The following is a 13,958-nucleotide window of genomic DNA, read 5'->3' as shown; positions in this document are numbered from 1 at the left end:
GTTTACAAACCCTAACATCCAGGGGTTTCCTTTCTAACTGGAAGGAGCTTTGTTTTTTGAAAACTAAATAATGAACTCTATTTCTTCATGGAATTTCACACATGTCACAGTCCTTCAGAAATATATTAATACAATAGGTTGTAGTTGGTTCTTAAGTCAGAGGAACACAATAGTTATATTCCCTGAGCAAAATTAAAGTCTAAATTTAGTTTAAAAGTAAAACAATACAAATTCATAAATTTGTCATTCTGGTTTCCTCCATTCTCAAATTTATTAAAGATGGGCCTTTTTTTCAGCCCAGGGTTTGGTTTAAATAAGAGAAGTTTAAATAAACAATGAATTAGTTGCAGATTTAATTTCTCTAATTTCTCCTCCAATCTCTGCCTGATTTTTTTAATTTTTGTTTTTGTTTTTGCAGTGTCGAGATGTGAGAACCAGAGAGGTTGGAATCCAAGAAATTCATCACAAAGTACGGCCCTATCAGGTCAGTTTATGTCTTTGCCGAGCCTGGACCCCCACCGTCTTACAGAGAGTACCAAGTCCTAAAAGTTGATGAATAACTCAGAGCAGAGAATAACTGAAGATTAGATACAGATGTCAAGCTAGGAAAGCCAAATATGAAGGTAACTGAATGATAGAAGAGCCAGGTTAGGAAAAATAAGATCTTATTCTAGATCACTACTGTCTATCAGAATTTACTTGCAGTACAGGGAATGTTCTGTGATCTGAGTTGTCCAATATGGTAGCCACTAGTCAAGTGTGACTTTTGAGCACTTGAAATGCAGTTAGTACAAATAAGGAACTGAAGGTTTAGTTTTATTGAATTAATTCAAATGTAGATAGCCACACATCTGTAGTGGCTACCTTCTGGTAGAGCTTATCAACTCTTGCCCATTGGGGAATAAGCAAATGAATAGATGCTGTACCTATATCCAAACGTGAAGATTTCTGGATATATGCATATCATTACATATTGCTCATTTTTATGCAAAGTACCAGAGCCATTTGTACAATGAGTTGAAGAGTTATAACTTTATAGATTCCCACCACAACACTTGCCGTAAAAGCTTCTGCCCAGTGATTGAACTTTCTTTAATATAATTGTTCCATAACTAGGTACAATTTAAGAGCTCTGTGAGATGTCATACTTTCTTAAACCTCGTCACAATACAAGGGATTACCCCCATCCCCCACAACAGGTTCTAGTGGAGGAAGTAACATCTAGAAAATTAAACCACTGCCAGGAGTGTTGGTGCACACCTGTAATCCCAGCAGCTGGGAGGCTGACAGGAGGATTGTGAGTACAAAGCCAGCCTAGCAACTTAGCAAGACTCTGTCTCAAAAAGGGCTCACGATGGGACTGGGGTTGTGGCTCAGTGGTGGAGCGCTTGCCTGGCATGCGTGAGGCACTGGGTTTGATTCTCAGCACCACATAAATAAATAAAATAAAGTTCCATTGACAAGTAAAAAAAATATTTTTTAAAAAGGGGGAGGGGGCTTGTGATATAACTTGGTTAAGTGCCACTGGGTTAAATCCCCAGTACCAAAAAGAAAAAGAAAAGGAAACCACTGAATATCTGAGAATTTGGAACGAAACAAGTGCTCCTAAGACATGATTTGTAATTTTATCTTAGAGACTGTTCATGGAAGATCAAAGATTTAAATACATAGAAGCATTAACTGAGCTGGATTTCTGGAAGAATCTCAGGTTAATTAACTTCAAATATTTGTTAAATGGTTTTCCATTTATAACAGTTCATGATCAAGGCATGAACTCTTATTTATTGGTACTGTTTGAGAGGAGACCAGTAAAAAGAACATAATTAGCGATGATTCATTCTTTTTTCCTAACTGAATATTAGCCTAAATAAATACATTCGATTATAAAAATGAACTTGGTTTTTAATTTTGAAAAATATTTTTGTGCACTTTCTTATCAATAGGTTGAATTGGTAAGGAGAGATTATGTTGCAAATGGAGGCTGGGAAACATTCTTGTCATATGAAGATCCTGATCAAGACATTCTGATTGGCCTCCTGCGGTTACGAAAGTGCTCAGAGGAAACTTTCCGTTTTGAGTTGGGTGGAGGTGTGTCCATAGTCCGGGAACTGCATGTGTATGGAAGTGTAGTCCCTGTGAGCAGCCGGGATCCTACTAAATTTCAGCATCAGGTATCCTGTATACTGGTTTTGTTTGGCTTATAATTCAGAAATTGCCCAAGGGCTGGGGTTGTGGCTCAGTAGTAGAACATTTGCCTGGCATGTGTGAGGCACTGGGTTCAATCCTCAGCACCATATATAAATAAATGAGTAAAATAAAGGTTCATCAACAACTCAAACAATATATATTTTTAAAAAAAGAAAAGAAAAAAAGAAATTGCCCAAGGTAGGAAAAGAGAAAAGGAATGGTGTTGGAGACAGAGGAAAGGGGAAAGGGGAGTATTAAGAACAAAAGAATCAGCATTTCAGTTGTTCCACCATGTTTTCCCTCCACACTGCTCCCTCTGGGGAGTGATGGGGCAAAAGGAAGGACAAACAGATTCAGCTAATTGAATATATCAGATTGAACCATGTGAAATTTCTGCTTGTGGAAGTCAGAACTCATAATACTGGCAATTTTATGAGTCAACTGTGCACTCAAGTGAGAGGATGACGTGAAAGCACATAAGGAACCGTGAAGCCCTTCAAAAATGGCAAGCTGTAGTTTATTCAGTGGAACCCTGTTCTGACCCCAGACAACCTAAAATTAGTAACTCACTCTTTAAAATTCAGAAAAATGTGTTAAAAGTGCCAATAGTGGATTTAGGGTAAGCCCCACAATTGGCGAAGTAAAGGACCTTGCCTGATTTCTAAACCATTTTAGAAAGTGGAGGGATGACAAATCAGACTTACAGCCCCAGACTTCCGTCATCTGGAGACTGCCTAGAACTTACCTAAAAAGATGTCGCTCTTGTGAGGCATTGTCCCCTTGCTGTGACTAGATTATATCCTCCACAGAATACCATTTGGTAGCTCTAGTTGGAAAGTTAAACCTTTTCCACCTGTCATCTGTCAAGTATTGGTATAATTGAATGGTTTCTTCTTTCTTACTCACATAAGTAGATTTTTTTAGCAACTAAAAAATTGTAATCTTCTTGTTTTGTGGACTTCTTTTGATGGACTTCCTCCCTTCTTAATCCCCCAACCTCTTTATTGCTCCTTCTAGGGATTTGGCATGCTGCTGATGGAGGAGGCAGAAAGAATAGCTCGAGAAGAACACGGATCTGGGAAAATAGCTGTTATTTCAGGTAACTTGGGGAAGGAGAAATTCGTGATTCATCCACATTTTACATTTGGTAGCACTATGAAGTCTACCTCAGTGCTCTCTTGCCCCATTTATGATTACTGTGTTTAAAATTGGGACTGACAATGAAGGACTTGTGCCTAAACACTCAGAAAAATCATGGAAGCAGTTTGGTGAACTGGAACTATCAGAAATGCTCCCTCTCTGAGAGTGGAGAGCCAGTTATCAGCATCCTCTCTTCTTCGCCATCTATCACACTGGTCGTTGTGGTCAGCATCTCTCTTGTGCTTTGTGCCCAGTTACTTTGCCTGGGGAAATGGAATTTGATGATATGGATTCAAGAAAAATTTAAATCAGTGTGGAAATTATCAGTGTTGTTCAGAAAATTAAAATGGAGCCTCAGTTGTCAGTGTAAGATGGGTAAAAGCAGTGTTCTTGCTCCTTCCTTACTGTCCTCAGTGATTCCTTACTGTCCTCAGTCCTGGACAAGGACTCCGCTGTCTGGCAGGGCAGGGGAGGACAAACTTTTCCTCAACTGTCTTTGGTTCCCTGGCTGGATCTGAAATTCAACCTGCAAAGACAAATTAATAGGGGAAGAACATACAGATTTATATAGTGTAAATTTTGCAGAACACAGGAGCTTTCATAAGGAAATGAAGATCCAAAGAAATTATTGAGCCTGAGTTTTTATACTAGCTACTTGATATAGTGTTTTGATACTAGGTACTTGATTTAAATTGGAAAGTCATGGGGAAATGATTGGACAAGGGAGAATGAGCTAAAGGTAAGAAACAGGGGCAGGGGCACTTAGCAAGCCCTGTTCATTCAGAGGTAAGGATGCTCCTATTCCCCAGTTCAGGGAGGGCCTTACCTCTGCTTCAGGGGTGAAGGGTAGGGGAAGGTCAGAGAGGCCTTCCTGTACCTGCTATTTTCTTATCTTTTTTCAGCTTAAAATTTTCAGTGTGCCAAATCACCTGTCTGGGGGTAGTGCATTCTGAACCTCATCAGGAACTTCCCTATTCCTTAACCAGGACATCAAGTACTAGGGAAAGGGGCATGAAAAGGAAATTCTGATGTGAATGCATATTCTTTCATTTCTACTCTTCAATATTGTATCCCTACAGAAAGTGGCTGATTCATAATAGGAGCCAAAATAGTGAAAGCCAGGATCAATATAGGTTATTTTTCCTCAGTGGTATTTTGTTTTCCCATCAGACTACCACATTCCAAAAGCTACCACACTTTTGGAGAAAACAGTCTTTCTGAAAATGAAATTTGAAATGAGGTTTAAAAAAAAAAATCAATGTTTTTGCCAATCATTAAATCAATACTCTTTCCCAGGTCTTAATGATTATAATTATGAAAATGTAATCATACAGGTTCACTTGGTCCTTTAGTCTGGCTGTGACTTTTGGTATTATCCAGGTTAATAGAGCATTTCTTGCCATTTCTAGCTATATATATGTTTCTCTGTTACCTTAATTACACAAAGAAGATGTCTAATTGAGGCTCACCTGATACTGATACCTGTAGTAAAAAGTGCTTACCTCTCAGCCATTTTACCTGTGGATAATACCAGGATAGGGCCACACTGACTGAACCCATTCTGCATGTGCATCTCTGTAGGGTTGATAACACCTGAAATTTCCATGAGTCTTTTTGCTAGAGCACCATCAGTGTTTTCATTAAAGAATTCTGGGACTTGACTGTGCTTAACAATCACCTGGAAAGCTTATTGAAATGCAGATCCAGAATCCTTAAATCTGTGAGGACCTACGCTTCTGAGCACTCCTGAGTGATACTTCTTATCATTGTCTTCAGAATACATTTGAGTAGCAAGATTTTAGTGTTCGCTTCCACATGTCCTTCCCCAGTCATCACGGTGGGGGTGACTCTGTGACCCTGGCAGCACTGCACTACTGATAGGGAGCGACTGATACGCAGTTGCATGATTTTCTGGTGTCTGTGGGAACCTAATCAGTTTTAAAGCTGAAGAGTGTTCATGTTCCATCACTGCTGGACATTATTTTATCTGTCTTCATGACATCTGTCTCTCTTTGAAATGTTTCAGGCCCCTGACTTGCCTGAGGTCACATCCAGTGGGTCATAAGAGCCTCAGATCGTTTTCTGGTTTTCCAAGCAGGGTATCTTTCCGAGTAGAATTCAGCATCTGTCCTCTTTCCAGCTTTTTATCCAAATCTAAATGATAGCTCAGTTTTAAATCACCCTCATGGAGACTTTGTAAAATAACAAGAGGCCTCCGAGGTAACAAGGAAGAGCCTCCCCATGTCAGCTAACACAGCAGCTCTGCTGCGTGCAGCTCAGGGGGTTTCTTTTGGCTGGTGAGATTCTAGGTGAAGAGCCCTGGAATGCCCACTTGGAACTCTAGTTCTTCCCAAAAAAGGACAAAGCAGGTGTCACTCTGGCCTGGGAGCCCCACCATTGATCCCTGTAGAGAACCACATCTGCCTTGACTCTTCTGTTTGACTCAAGCTCTGGTTATCCTTCTAGTGAAAACACCTAGAATTTCTGCTTTGTGGATGTTGAGTTTAATTTCTCAAGTTTAGCAATATATTACTGTTCTGTTCAGGTTTCTCCTCAGACACCTGAGATGTCTATTGAGAACCTGAAGGAGTGTTTATTATGTACAGTGTTCTTTTTCTTTACATGTTTCTTTATTTTGATTTTGGTTCTTCTGATTTAAGAATAATTATGAGAAGTGAGTGTGTATGTTTTAATTTGTGTAAAAAGTCAAGCAATTAATCTCTGTATGTCAGTCCTTATAATGAAAACCTCTTTATGATAGTACTGGTGTTTTGGGCTACATTATATTCATAGTGCCCCATTAGATTATAGCTAGCATACAAAAAGAGACAGTGATGGGGGTTGGGAGGAGCAGGGGGGCAGGATTCCATTCCTGCTTTGCCAGTGGCCCTCCTTGTGACCTAGGATAATTTTACTAGATCTCCATGGGCCTTTATTTTCTTATTAAAAGCAAATGAATTAGGATATCTTGTACATTTCTACCTATCTAGAATTCTGTCCCTTAGAATCTTCACTTCTTTACTCCTCAACATGACCACTTAAGTTTTCCTGATTATGGTTTAAGTAGATTATTTTTCTGAGACATGTTAGAGGACCCTGAATTTCATCAGTAATGAATCTCAGTCCCATTGTAGGTCGGGCATTTGATGATGACAATGATGATGCTGAGGTCTCCCATGGGTAGTTAATCCTGTCTGCAACTCATGGACATATATTAATGTTGGTCACAGCTGGTGACACTTTGTGACCTATTTGGCCTACATTTTTCTCTGACCTTGGCCTTAATTTGCAAATCATCCTTGTTCTGGTCTGCCAGCTTTCCTGTAAGTTATACACAGTGGTGACCTAGATGTTCTCTCTTGGCATAACTGATAACTTGAGTAAAGAAGAGACAGAATCATTTATCATTTTGGTTACCCTGTCTGTAAAAGTACTGCACTATGTACAATTTTTTAAAATTGTGTTCAGATTCATTTTAATTTCCCTTCATCTTGCCAGAAGATTTTCTTAGTTTAGATTTATGACCTTTGGTTCTAACTCTAAACAATATTAACTGCACAGTAGATCTCATTTGAATCTCTAGTCAGAATGACTATATTCTTGCTTTCCCTGTTAAGAAACAAAATTGCTTTTTATCTGTATTACCTCAGGATATTTTATTTATACTGTATAATAAATGTAACTCAGTATATTTTATTTATTTATAGGTATACACTGAATGTTTTATAGCTGATCATCTTTAAAAAAAAAACAACCTAATAGTACTAGCTTTAATCTGTATGAGAAAAGAAAACTTCTGCATTTATCAAAGTCAAATGAAGTACTTCTTTAGAGGAGTTTTTTAGGTATATTCATTCTACATATAATTGTCTTAATAAACTGTGTTTTAAAGTTGACCATAATTTTTAAATGTGAATATTGTTAAATAAAACAAAAATGACATCACCATTGCTGCAGGTGTTAAGGGGCAAGCAGAGGCACGAAGGTGTGAGGTGCCCTGCTGCCTCTCAGGAGCGCCCAGGGCTCTGGCTGGCTGGGTCTTCACCTTCAGAGGAAGACCAGTTTCTCCCTCCTTAGACTCCAGATGACTTCTCCACATGGGATTAATTTGCTTCAGACTAAGAAGATAATCTCTTCCTATTTGTAGAAATGGGTAAATCAGTGTCATAAGAACAACCAATTTGTAGAATAATGTATAAGCAGGAAATAACCATAAATTACTGCTGAGTGTCTAAGCAATTCTTCCCAATTCGGTCCAATGCTTTAATATCTCCTGCCCATTTACCCATGTGTCTTCATTCAACACACATCTATTTAAGATTAACAGTTCGTATTTACTTAAAAACCATGTTGTTTATCTGCTTGGATGATCTCATTCTTTCCTTCAGACCTGTCAAGATGAGGCAGTTTTTTTCTTCCCTCATGTATAGTGTGAGGTGCAAGAATTATCCTGTAGAAGCTAGCCACAACATTTAAAATGCCATCACTAATAATCACCATGGAAACTGGAGATCTCTTATGTCATACTCCCCATACCATTTCTAAAAGAGCAAATGTAACTGTCAATAGCCACTATTCAAAAAGCCGTTTAACGCCCCCTACAGAATGAGTTTTTTGTTCTGGCAATTTTGGCTAGGTATCAGAGTCATGTCACTGTTTCATTTGCCAAGCTAATTGCTATGCAGTAAGATGAACAGCTATTCCCCAAGCTCCCCATGCCTTCGTCATAAGCAGGATTCTATTTGTGTTCTTTCAAGTAGAAAATTAATATGGCCATTGGCCAAGAATTGTACAAGGTTGATAGATCACACAGTAATGGTGAGAAAGGAGGGAAACGTCTGAATGGTTAGTGACAGAAATCACTGAAGTCAGAAGCTGATAGCCATTTTGTTTAAATCTATTAAAAAGCCCAAGAACAAGGGAGGGGGGAAGAATTTAAATATAGGGTGATTAAACAAGTCACTATGGAGATGAGATCATTCTTAATCATGACACACAGTCATATGACCCTAAAGCTGTGCCTACAATTCCCAGTAGTCAAAAAATCAATGTGCTCATGCCTTATATAATCCAGTATGGCTTCCTCCTGGATTAATGGTCTTGTTCCCCATAGCCACTGATTAATAAAATTATTGTGAACAGAACATAGCAGTTGTTTTGTTGCCTTACACTACAAGTGTCTTAGACTTACTTGCTGGACCCCAGAGACTTCTCTTGTATTCCAGGCCACTACACTTCTCCCTCAGTTTCAGGTGAAGGTTGTTTTATTCTTTGCATTATAGTCTAGTTGAAAGGAAGGGTACATTTGTAGCTAGGTCTGTCTGATAATGGACTCATAATCCTTACCAAAGTGCCTAGAAAAGCTTTTCTTCATTATGGCGTAGCTCTTTGCTAATGGACACAGGAAACCTGCCAAATGCAAACCAGTATGTGCCACAGGCGTCTTGTGTTAATGTGGGACTTATCAGAAAGGACAGGGAAAGATTGTTTCCTCTTTTGTTCTCTCTCCTTCAGCTCTTTAAATAATTTGTCTTTTTATAAATTATCCCCTAAATGGCCCCTAATTAAATGTACATTTTCTGGATTATGTTCATTCCTTCCTTTCATTTTGGTCTTCTCAAAATGATCATACATATTTCTTTCTCAACACATGTTCCAATAAGACTTTTTAAAATCATTATTAGTATCTTTCTTTTTAAAAACAATAGATACAACATAAAGATGATACTACAAGATCTGTATTAATTTCAGCATCATTATTAATCAGACTGGCATTGATAGTGGAGAATGCGACTTTGCTAGATAACGAGTTAGCTAGATATTTGCTAATTGATGTCTGTATTGTGGCTCCACATGGAGACATTGTTGCATGTCTCCTCTCATGAATCCTTATTCCCTGGTTGACACTTATTCATTTATAGGTGAATCAGGTACCAGTTTGTAGTACTTTGCATGTCAAATGCATTAAACCATTCCTCACTTGGCATCACATGATGCTATTAATTAGCACACGTTTTGAGTATTCCTGAATAGGCCACCAGTGAGTTTTTGCTACTTGATCTTGTAGGCATCTGAATTTTTCATGACACTTCCTTGGCAAAAGCTAGTGATATCAATTTGTAGTGGCCTGTCAGAACCTGAAGAACAGCCTTTGGCAAGTGCTGTTGCTGATTCCCAATCCATGCAGTCTAGCCTTCTTCTGTTTCAGAAATATGTACCTGAAAGTCTCAAAGGCTAGCCTTGCTCTCCTAGACTTCTCTCCCCTATTCTTGTTCCTCTCTGCTTATGAATATTGGAGTGATGGTTTTGAGCTTTAGCCTAGGAGAAACAGGGCACATCACGTGGTCTCTGATAACATTCCTGCAAAGTCTGGGAGCTTAAAGATAAATGATTGCCACTTTTATGAAGTTGGACACTTCACAGACTTCTCTGGGTAAGGAAGTCCCTCTTCAAAGGTGGCCTTTCCTGCATACCTGTCCATCAGGAAGTTTGTTTTAGTGGCTTGCTGCCATGCTCCTCACTGCTGCATAACTCTCCTAGGAATAGTATGTCCTATTCTCTAAACACTTGACATTGTCTTAACCCATTTAGTTTCATAAAGGCATTTCATATTAGATCCTGTAGAAGCAGGAATTTGACAGATTCTTCCCCTTTAGGTGAGCAGGTAATATTAAATCATGCTTAAAATATTGGTGCTACTTCCATAGCAGCCTTCAAAATGGTGACTTTATAAGAGTCTTTAAGTTTAGAGATTTCAATATCAACAGGTCATACAAGGGAATTTTTAACTCGGGCATTCTGGCTTAAACTGTTGGATTTAGGATTTGAGATTGTGGCCATTGGATAATTTCCTTATGCATCCCACCTGAGCTTCTCTGAGTAGCTGGTTATCTAGATTGTCCATCCCTTAGAAATATTCAGTATGGGGCTGGGGATGTGGCTCAAGCCGTAGCGCGCTCGCCTGGCATGCATGCGGCCCGGGTTCGATCCTCAGCACCACATACAAACAAAGATGTTGTAACCGCCGAAAACTGAAAAATAAATATTAAAAAAAAAAGAAAAAGAAATATTCAGTATGACAGCCCAAGAAGCCCCACATCTGTACCCTGTGTAGTCCATTGCTTTTTATTGTGTATTATACCAATTACTGGTTATTTTAGTTATGTATTGGTATATAATGTACCACCCCAAAATTTAGAGCCTTCAAATAGCAACCTATTTGTGTGTGTGTGCTTGCACACTTAATAACTCTTATAGAGAAATTCAGCAAGGCATGAAAGAGATGGTTCCTCTGTGTCCCATGATGTTGAGGGTCTCAGCTGGGGTGGCTTAGGAAAAACACCTTGATTCTTTTTGACTTGTCTTCTCTACTCTAATACCAAAGAAAAAGTATCCTTCCTCTTTGGAAGAATTGATATTCTTTTGTGATTATTTAATAGAATTTACCAGTAAAGCCATTTGATCATGGCCCCTTTTTTGGTTGGAAAAGTTTTGATTGCTTATTTAGCCTCTACTTGTTATAGTCTATTTAGACTTTCTGTTTCTTCTAGAGTCAGTTTTTATAGTTGGTTTCTGGGAATTTGTTCAGAACACTAGGTAATCCAGTGTGTTAAGTTTACAGAGTTCGTAATAGTCTCTTAGGATTCTTTTTATTTCTGTAAAGTCAAATAGTACAGCCCTCTCTTTGATTTCTATTTTAGCAATAAGTTTCTTTTTTGGTTTTGGGAGGCCAACCTAAGATAAGGGCTTGCCAGTTTCATTAAGAAGGAACTTTTTATTTTTTTTTACTTTCTCTGTTGTTTTTCTACTCTGTGTTTATAACTAACCTGTATTAATGTCTTCCTTCTGCTAGCTTTGGTTTAGTTTATTATTTTTTAGTTCCTTAAGGTATAGGGTAGGTTACTGATTTGAAACTTTTTTTCTTTCAACATAAGCATTTATAGCTATAAATTTTTCCCTGAGCACTGCTTTTGCTTCATTTCTTAAGTTTTGGAATGTGTTTTTCTCTTCATTTGTTCAAAATGTTTTCCTCATGATGTCTTCTTTGGCTATTTAAGAGGGTATTTAATTTTCACATGGGTATGAGTTTTTCACCTTTCCATCTGTTGATTTCTAGTTTCATTCCATTGTGCTTGGAAAAGGTACTTTGTCTGGTTTCAGTCTTTTTAAATTTGTTGAAACTCTTTTTATGGACTGACATATGATCTGTCCTGGAGAACGAACGCCCTCTGTGCACTTGTGAAAGATGTGTGTTCTGCTGTTGATGGTGGCATGCTCTGCATAGTAGGCAAGCACTCTGCTCCAGTACATCTCTGTCCCTCTCCCTTTGTTATTGTCACTGATTATATACCTACGTGTCCATTAACATAGATTTATAATCTCTGAGTTTATCCTGCTTGGGATTTGCTAAGCTTCTTGAACATATAGATTTATGTCTTTTATGTTTTCAATCATTTCTTTATTGTTTTTTTCCTACATCTTATGCCTCATCTTCCCCGATACTCCAGTGATGCATATGTTGGTATCCTTGATGGTGACCCACTGGTCCCTGGGGTTCTGCTCACATTTTTCTAAATTCTTTTTGCTTTCTGCTTCTCAGAGTAGATCAGTTCAATTGCATTATCCTTAGGTGTAATGATTCTGCCTTCTGGCTACTCATAACTGCCGTCAAAAGCCCTCTAGTGAATTTTTTCTTTTTAGCTATTTTAACTCTCTACTCTAGAATTTCTGTTTGGTTTCTTGTTATAATCCCTTTATTGACATTCTCTCTGTTCATACAGTGTTTCCCTATTATCATTTAGTTCTTTGTCCATGGTTTCCTTTAGCTCCTGGAGCATTAATATAGTTGACTTAATGTGTTTGGTAATTTCAAAGTCCGAGGAATAGTCAAAATTCTTTTCTCTTGTGAATGAGTCAAGTTCTTTGTATGCTTTATAATTTATTGTTGAGAACTGGACATTTTAGTATATAATATGCTAATTCTGGAAATCAGATTTTTTTGCATTCATCCATTTGTCTAGTGCCTTTTCCAAACTATTTTTGCAGTGCCTATATTCTTTGTATGCATGGTCACTGAAATGTCTTTTCTTATCTCTGTGATCAGCCTTAAATATCTGTATCCAACAATAAGGGTATATGTCTATTCAGATCTTCCAGTAGACCTTACCAGGGAAGCCAGTGCATCCAGAGGGGTCAAAACAAAAACTTTTTCACTGGTCCCTCCAAACTGAACAAAATGCACAGCCTGGGGGATTTCTGCCCACCTTTGTCCCGCAGCTGCCCAAGGAGCACAGGCCACAATCCCTGCGGCTGTGATGGGGCCAAGGAGTGGGATGGTAGGTGGTTGTGCACTCTGCTCTCTGACCCCACTTCAGCAGCCTCTCTCTTCTCCAAACACACCTCTAGTAGTTACACGTGTTTCAACGGGCTCCAGCATTCCAGAATAGTTGTTTCTCTACTGACTGGTTGTTTCAGTGGAGGAACTCACCTCAGAAAACTCCTACTTTGCCATTTTTTCCTCTTTTTTAGGGTGTGGTTCCTGAGGGTTGAACCAGGGGCCCTTTGCCACTGAGCTATTTGCCCAGCCCTTTTTGTTTTTTATTTTAAGAAAGGATCTCATTGAATTCCCAACACTGGTCTCAAACTTGATCCTCCTACCTCAGTCTCCCAAGTCATTGGGATTATAGGAGAGTGCCACTGCTACCTGCCCCATTTTTCCTCTTAAAGTCTGTATTTAAAGGGATGATCAGTAGAAAGATCTCTCTTCCTACCAGGCTGTAAGATAGCACAGATTTTAACTTCTCGGAGACACCGTAGGTATTTGGGCCATGAGCACAGTACTGAGAATGATCTGTGCCACAGCACACATCCTGCACTGGTGACAACAGGGCCACTCCTCTTGTGAGACAGACGACAGTGGACCTCCACCTTAGACTCCCTGATAAGAGGAGCGCTGTCAGATGACCCACCGCATCACCCGCCTGCAAGTCACTGCCATGGCTTCTGTTAGATCCCCTATAGTTATCTGCCTTTTCATTGCTGTGTTCATTTTTACTCTGCTGTTGTCTTGATATAGCCCTTTCAAAATGCACAGGGGAATCTTTAGGTTGCTGGGTAGCAGACTTCTTTGAGATGCGCTGTACATATCCAAGGTGGTAGAGAATGATCTGTTGGTGACTTGCATAACTAGTAGCTTTGAAGAGCCAAGATTGCCTGTGGGTAACCTTTATCATCCTTGTAAGTTTGTGTTTTTTTTTTTTTTAACAGAACAGGAAAAAAGATTTAGGGTCTCTGAGTTAATTGGTTCATTTTTAAACATTCAGAACAAAACCTTTCCCCAACTTTTATATCAGTGTGCGTTGTTGAACAATAAAATATTGCCGTCCTTCCAGGAGATCAATGAGATGTAATAAACTCTCGATTCAATAGCAAATAAATGAAACTAATGAATATATTTCCTTGTCTTAATGCTGCTAGGCATATATCACTCAATAAATAGCTGATTAATTGAACCAAAAGTAATTAAAATAGTTTCTATAATTTGTTTTTATTCCACTAAATTTTTTTATAAAACAATCATGAATCATCATTTAAATCTTTTGTGTCTAATAAAAAATTAGATTTACGTTTCA

At 38.6% G+C, this 13,958-nt stretch overlaps 1 protein-coding gene across 1 annotated transcript in view; it reads left to right on the top strand.

Annotated features, from left to right (window-relative positions):
- Elp3 (elongator acetyltransferase complex subunit 3) overlaps window positions 1–13,958 on the top strand; it is an 81,407-nt gene that overhangs the window by 54,456 nt on the left and 12,993 nt on the right. Inside the window, exons 12-14 of the mRNA XM_005337216.4 lie at window positions 419–484; window positions 1,944–2,171; window positions 3,205–3,286. Coding sequence (XP_005337273.1) covers window positions 419–484; window positions 1,944–2,171; window positions 3,205–3,286 — 376 coding nt within the window. The remainder of the gene's footprint in view (window positions 1–418; window positions 485–1,943; window positions 2,172–3,204; window positions 3,287–13,958) is intronic.

Source organism: Ictidomys tridecemlineatus, chromosome 14 (genome assembly GCF_052094955.1).
Source record: "Ictidomys tridecemlineatus isolate mIctTri1 chromosome 14, mIctTri1.hap1, whole genome shotgun sequence".
Lineage (NCBI taxonomy): Eukaryota > Metazoa > Chordata > Mammalia > Rodentia > Sciuridae > Ictidomys > Ictidomys tridecemlineatus.
The sequence above is the reverse complement of the archived record's forward strand: the minus strand, read 5'-3'. Positions and strand labels throughout refer to the sequence as shown.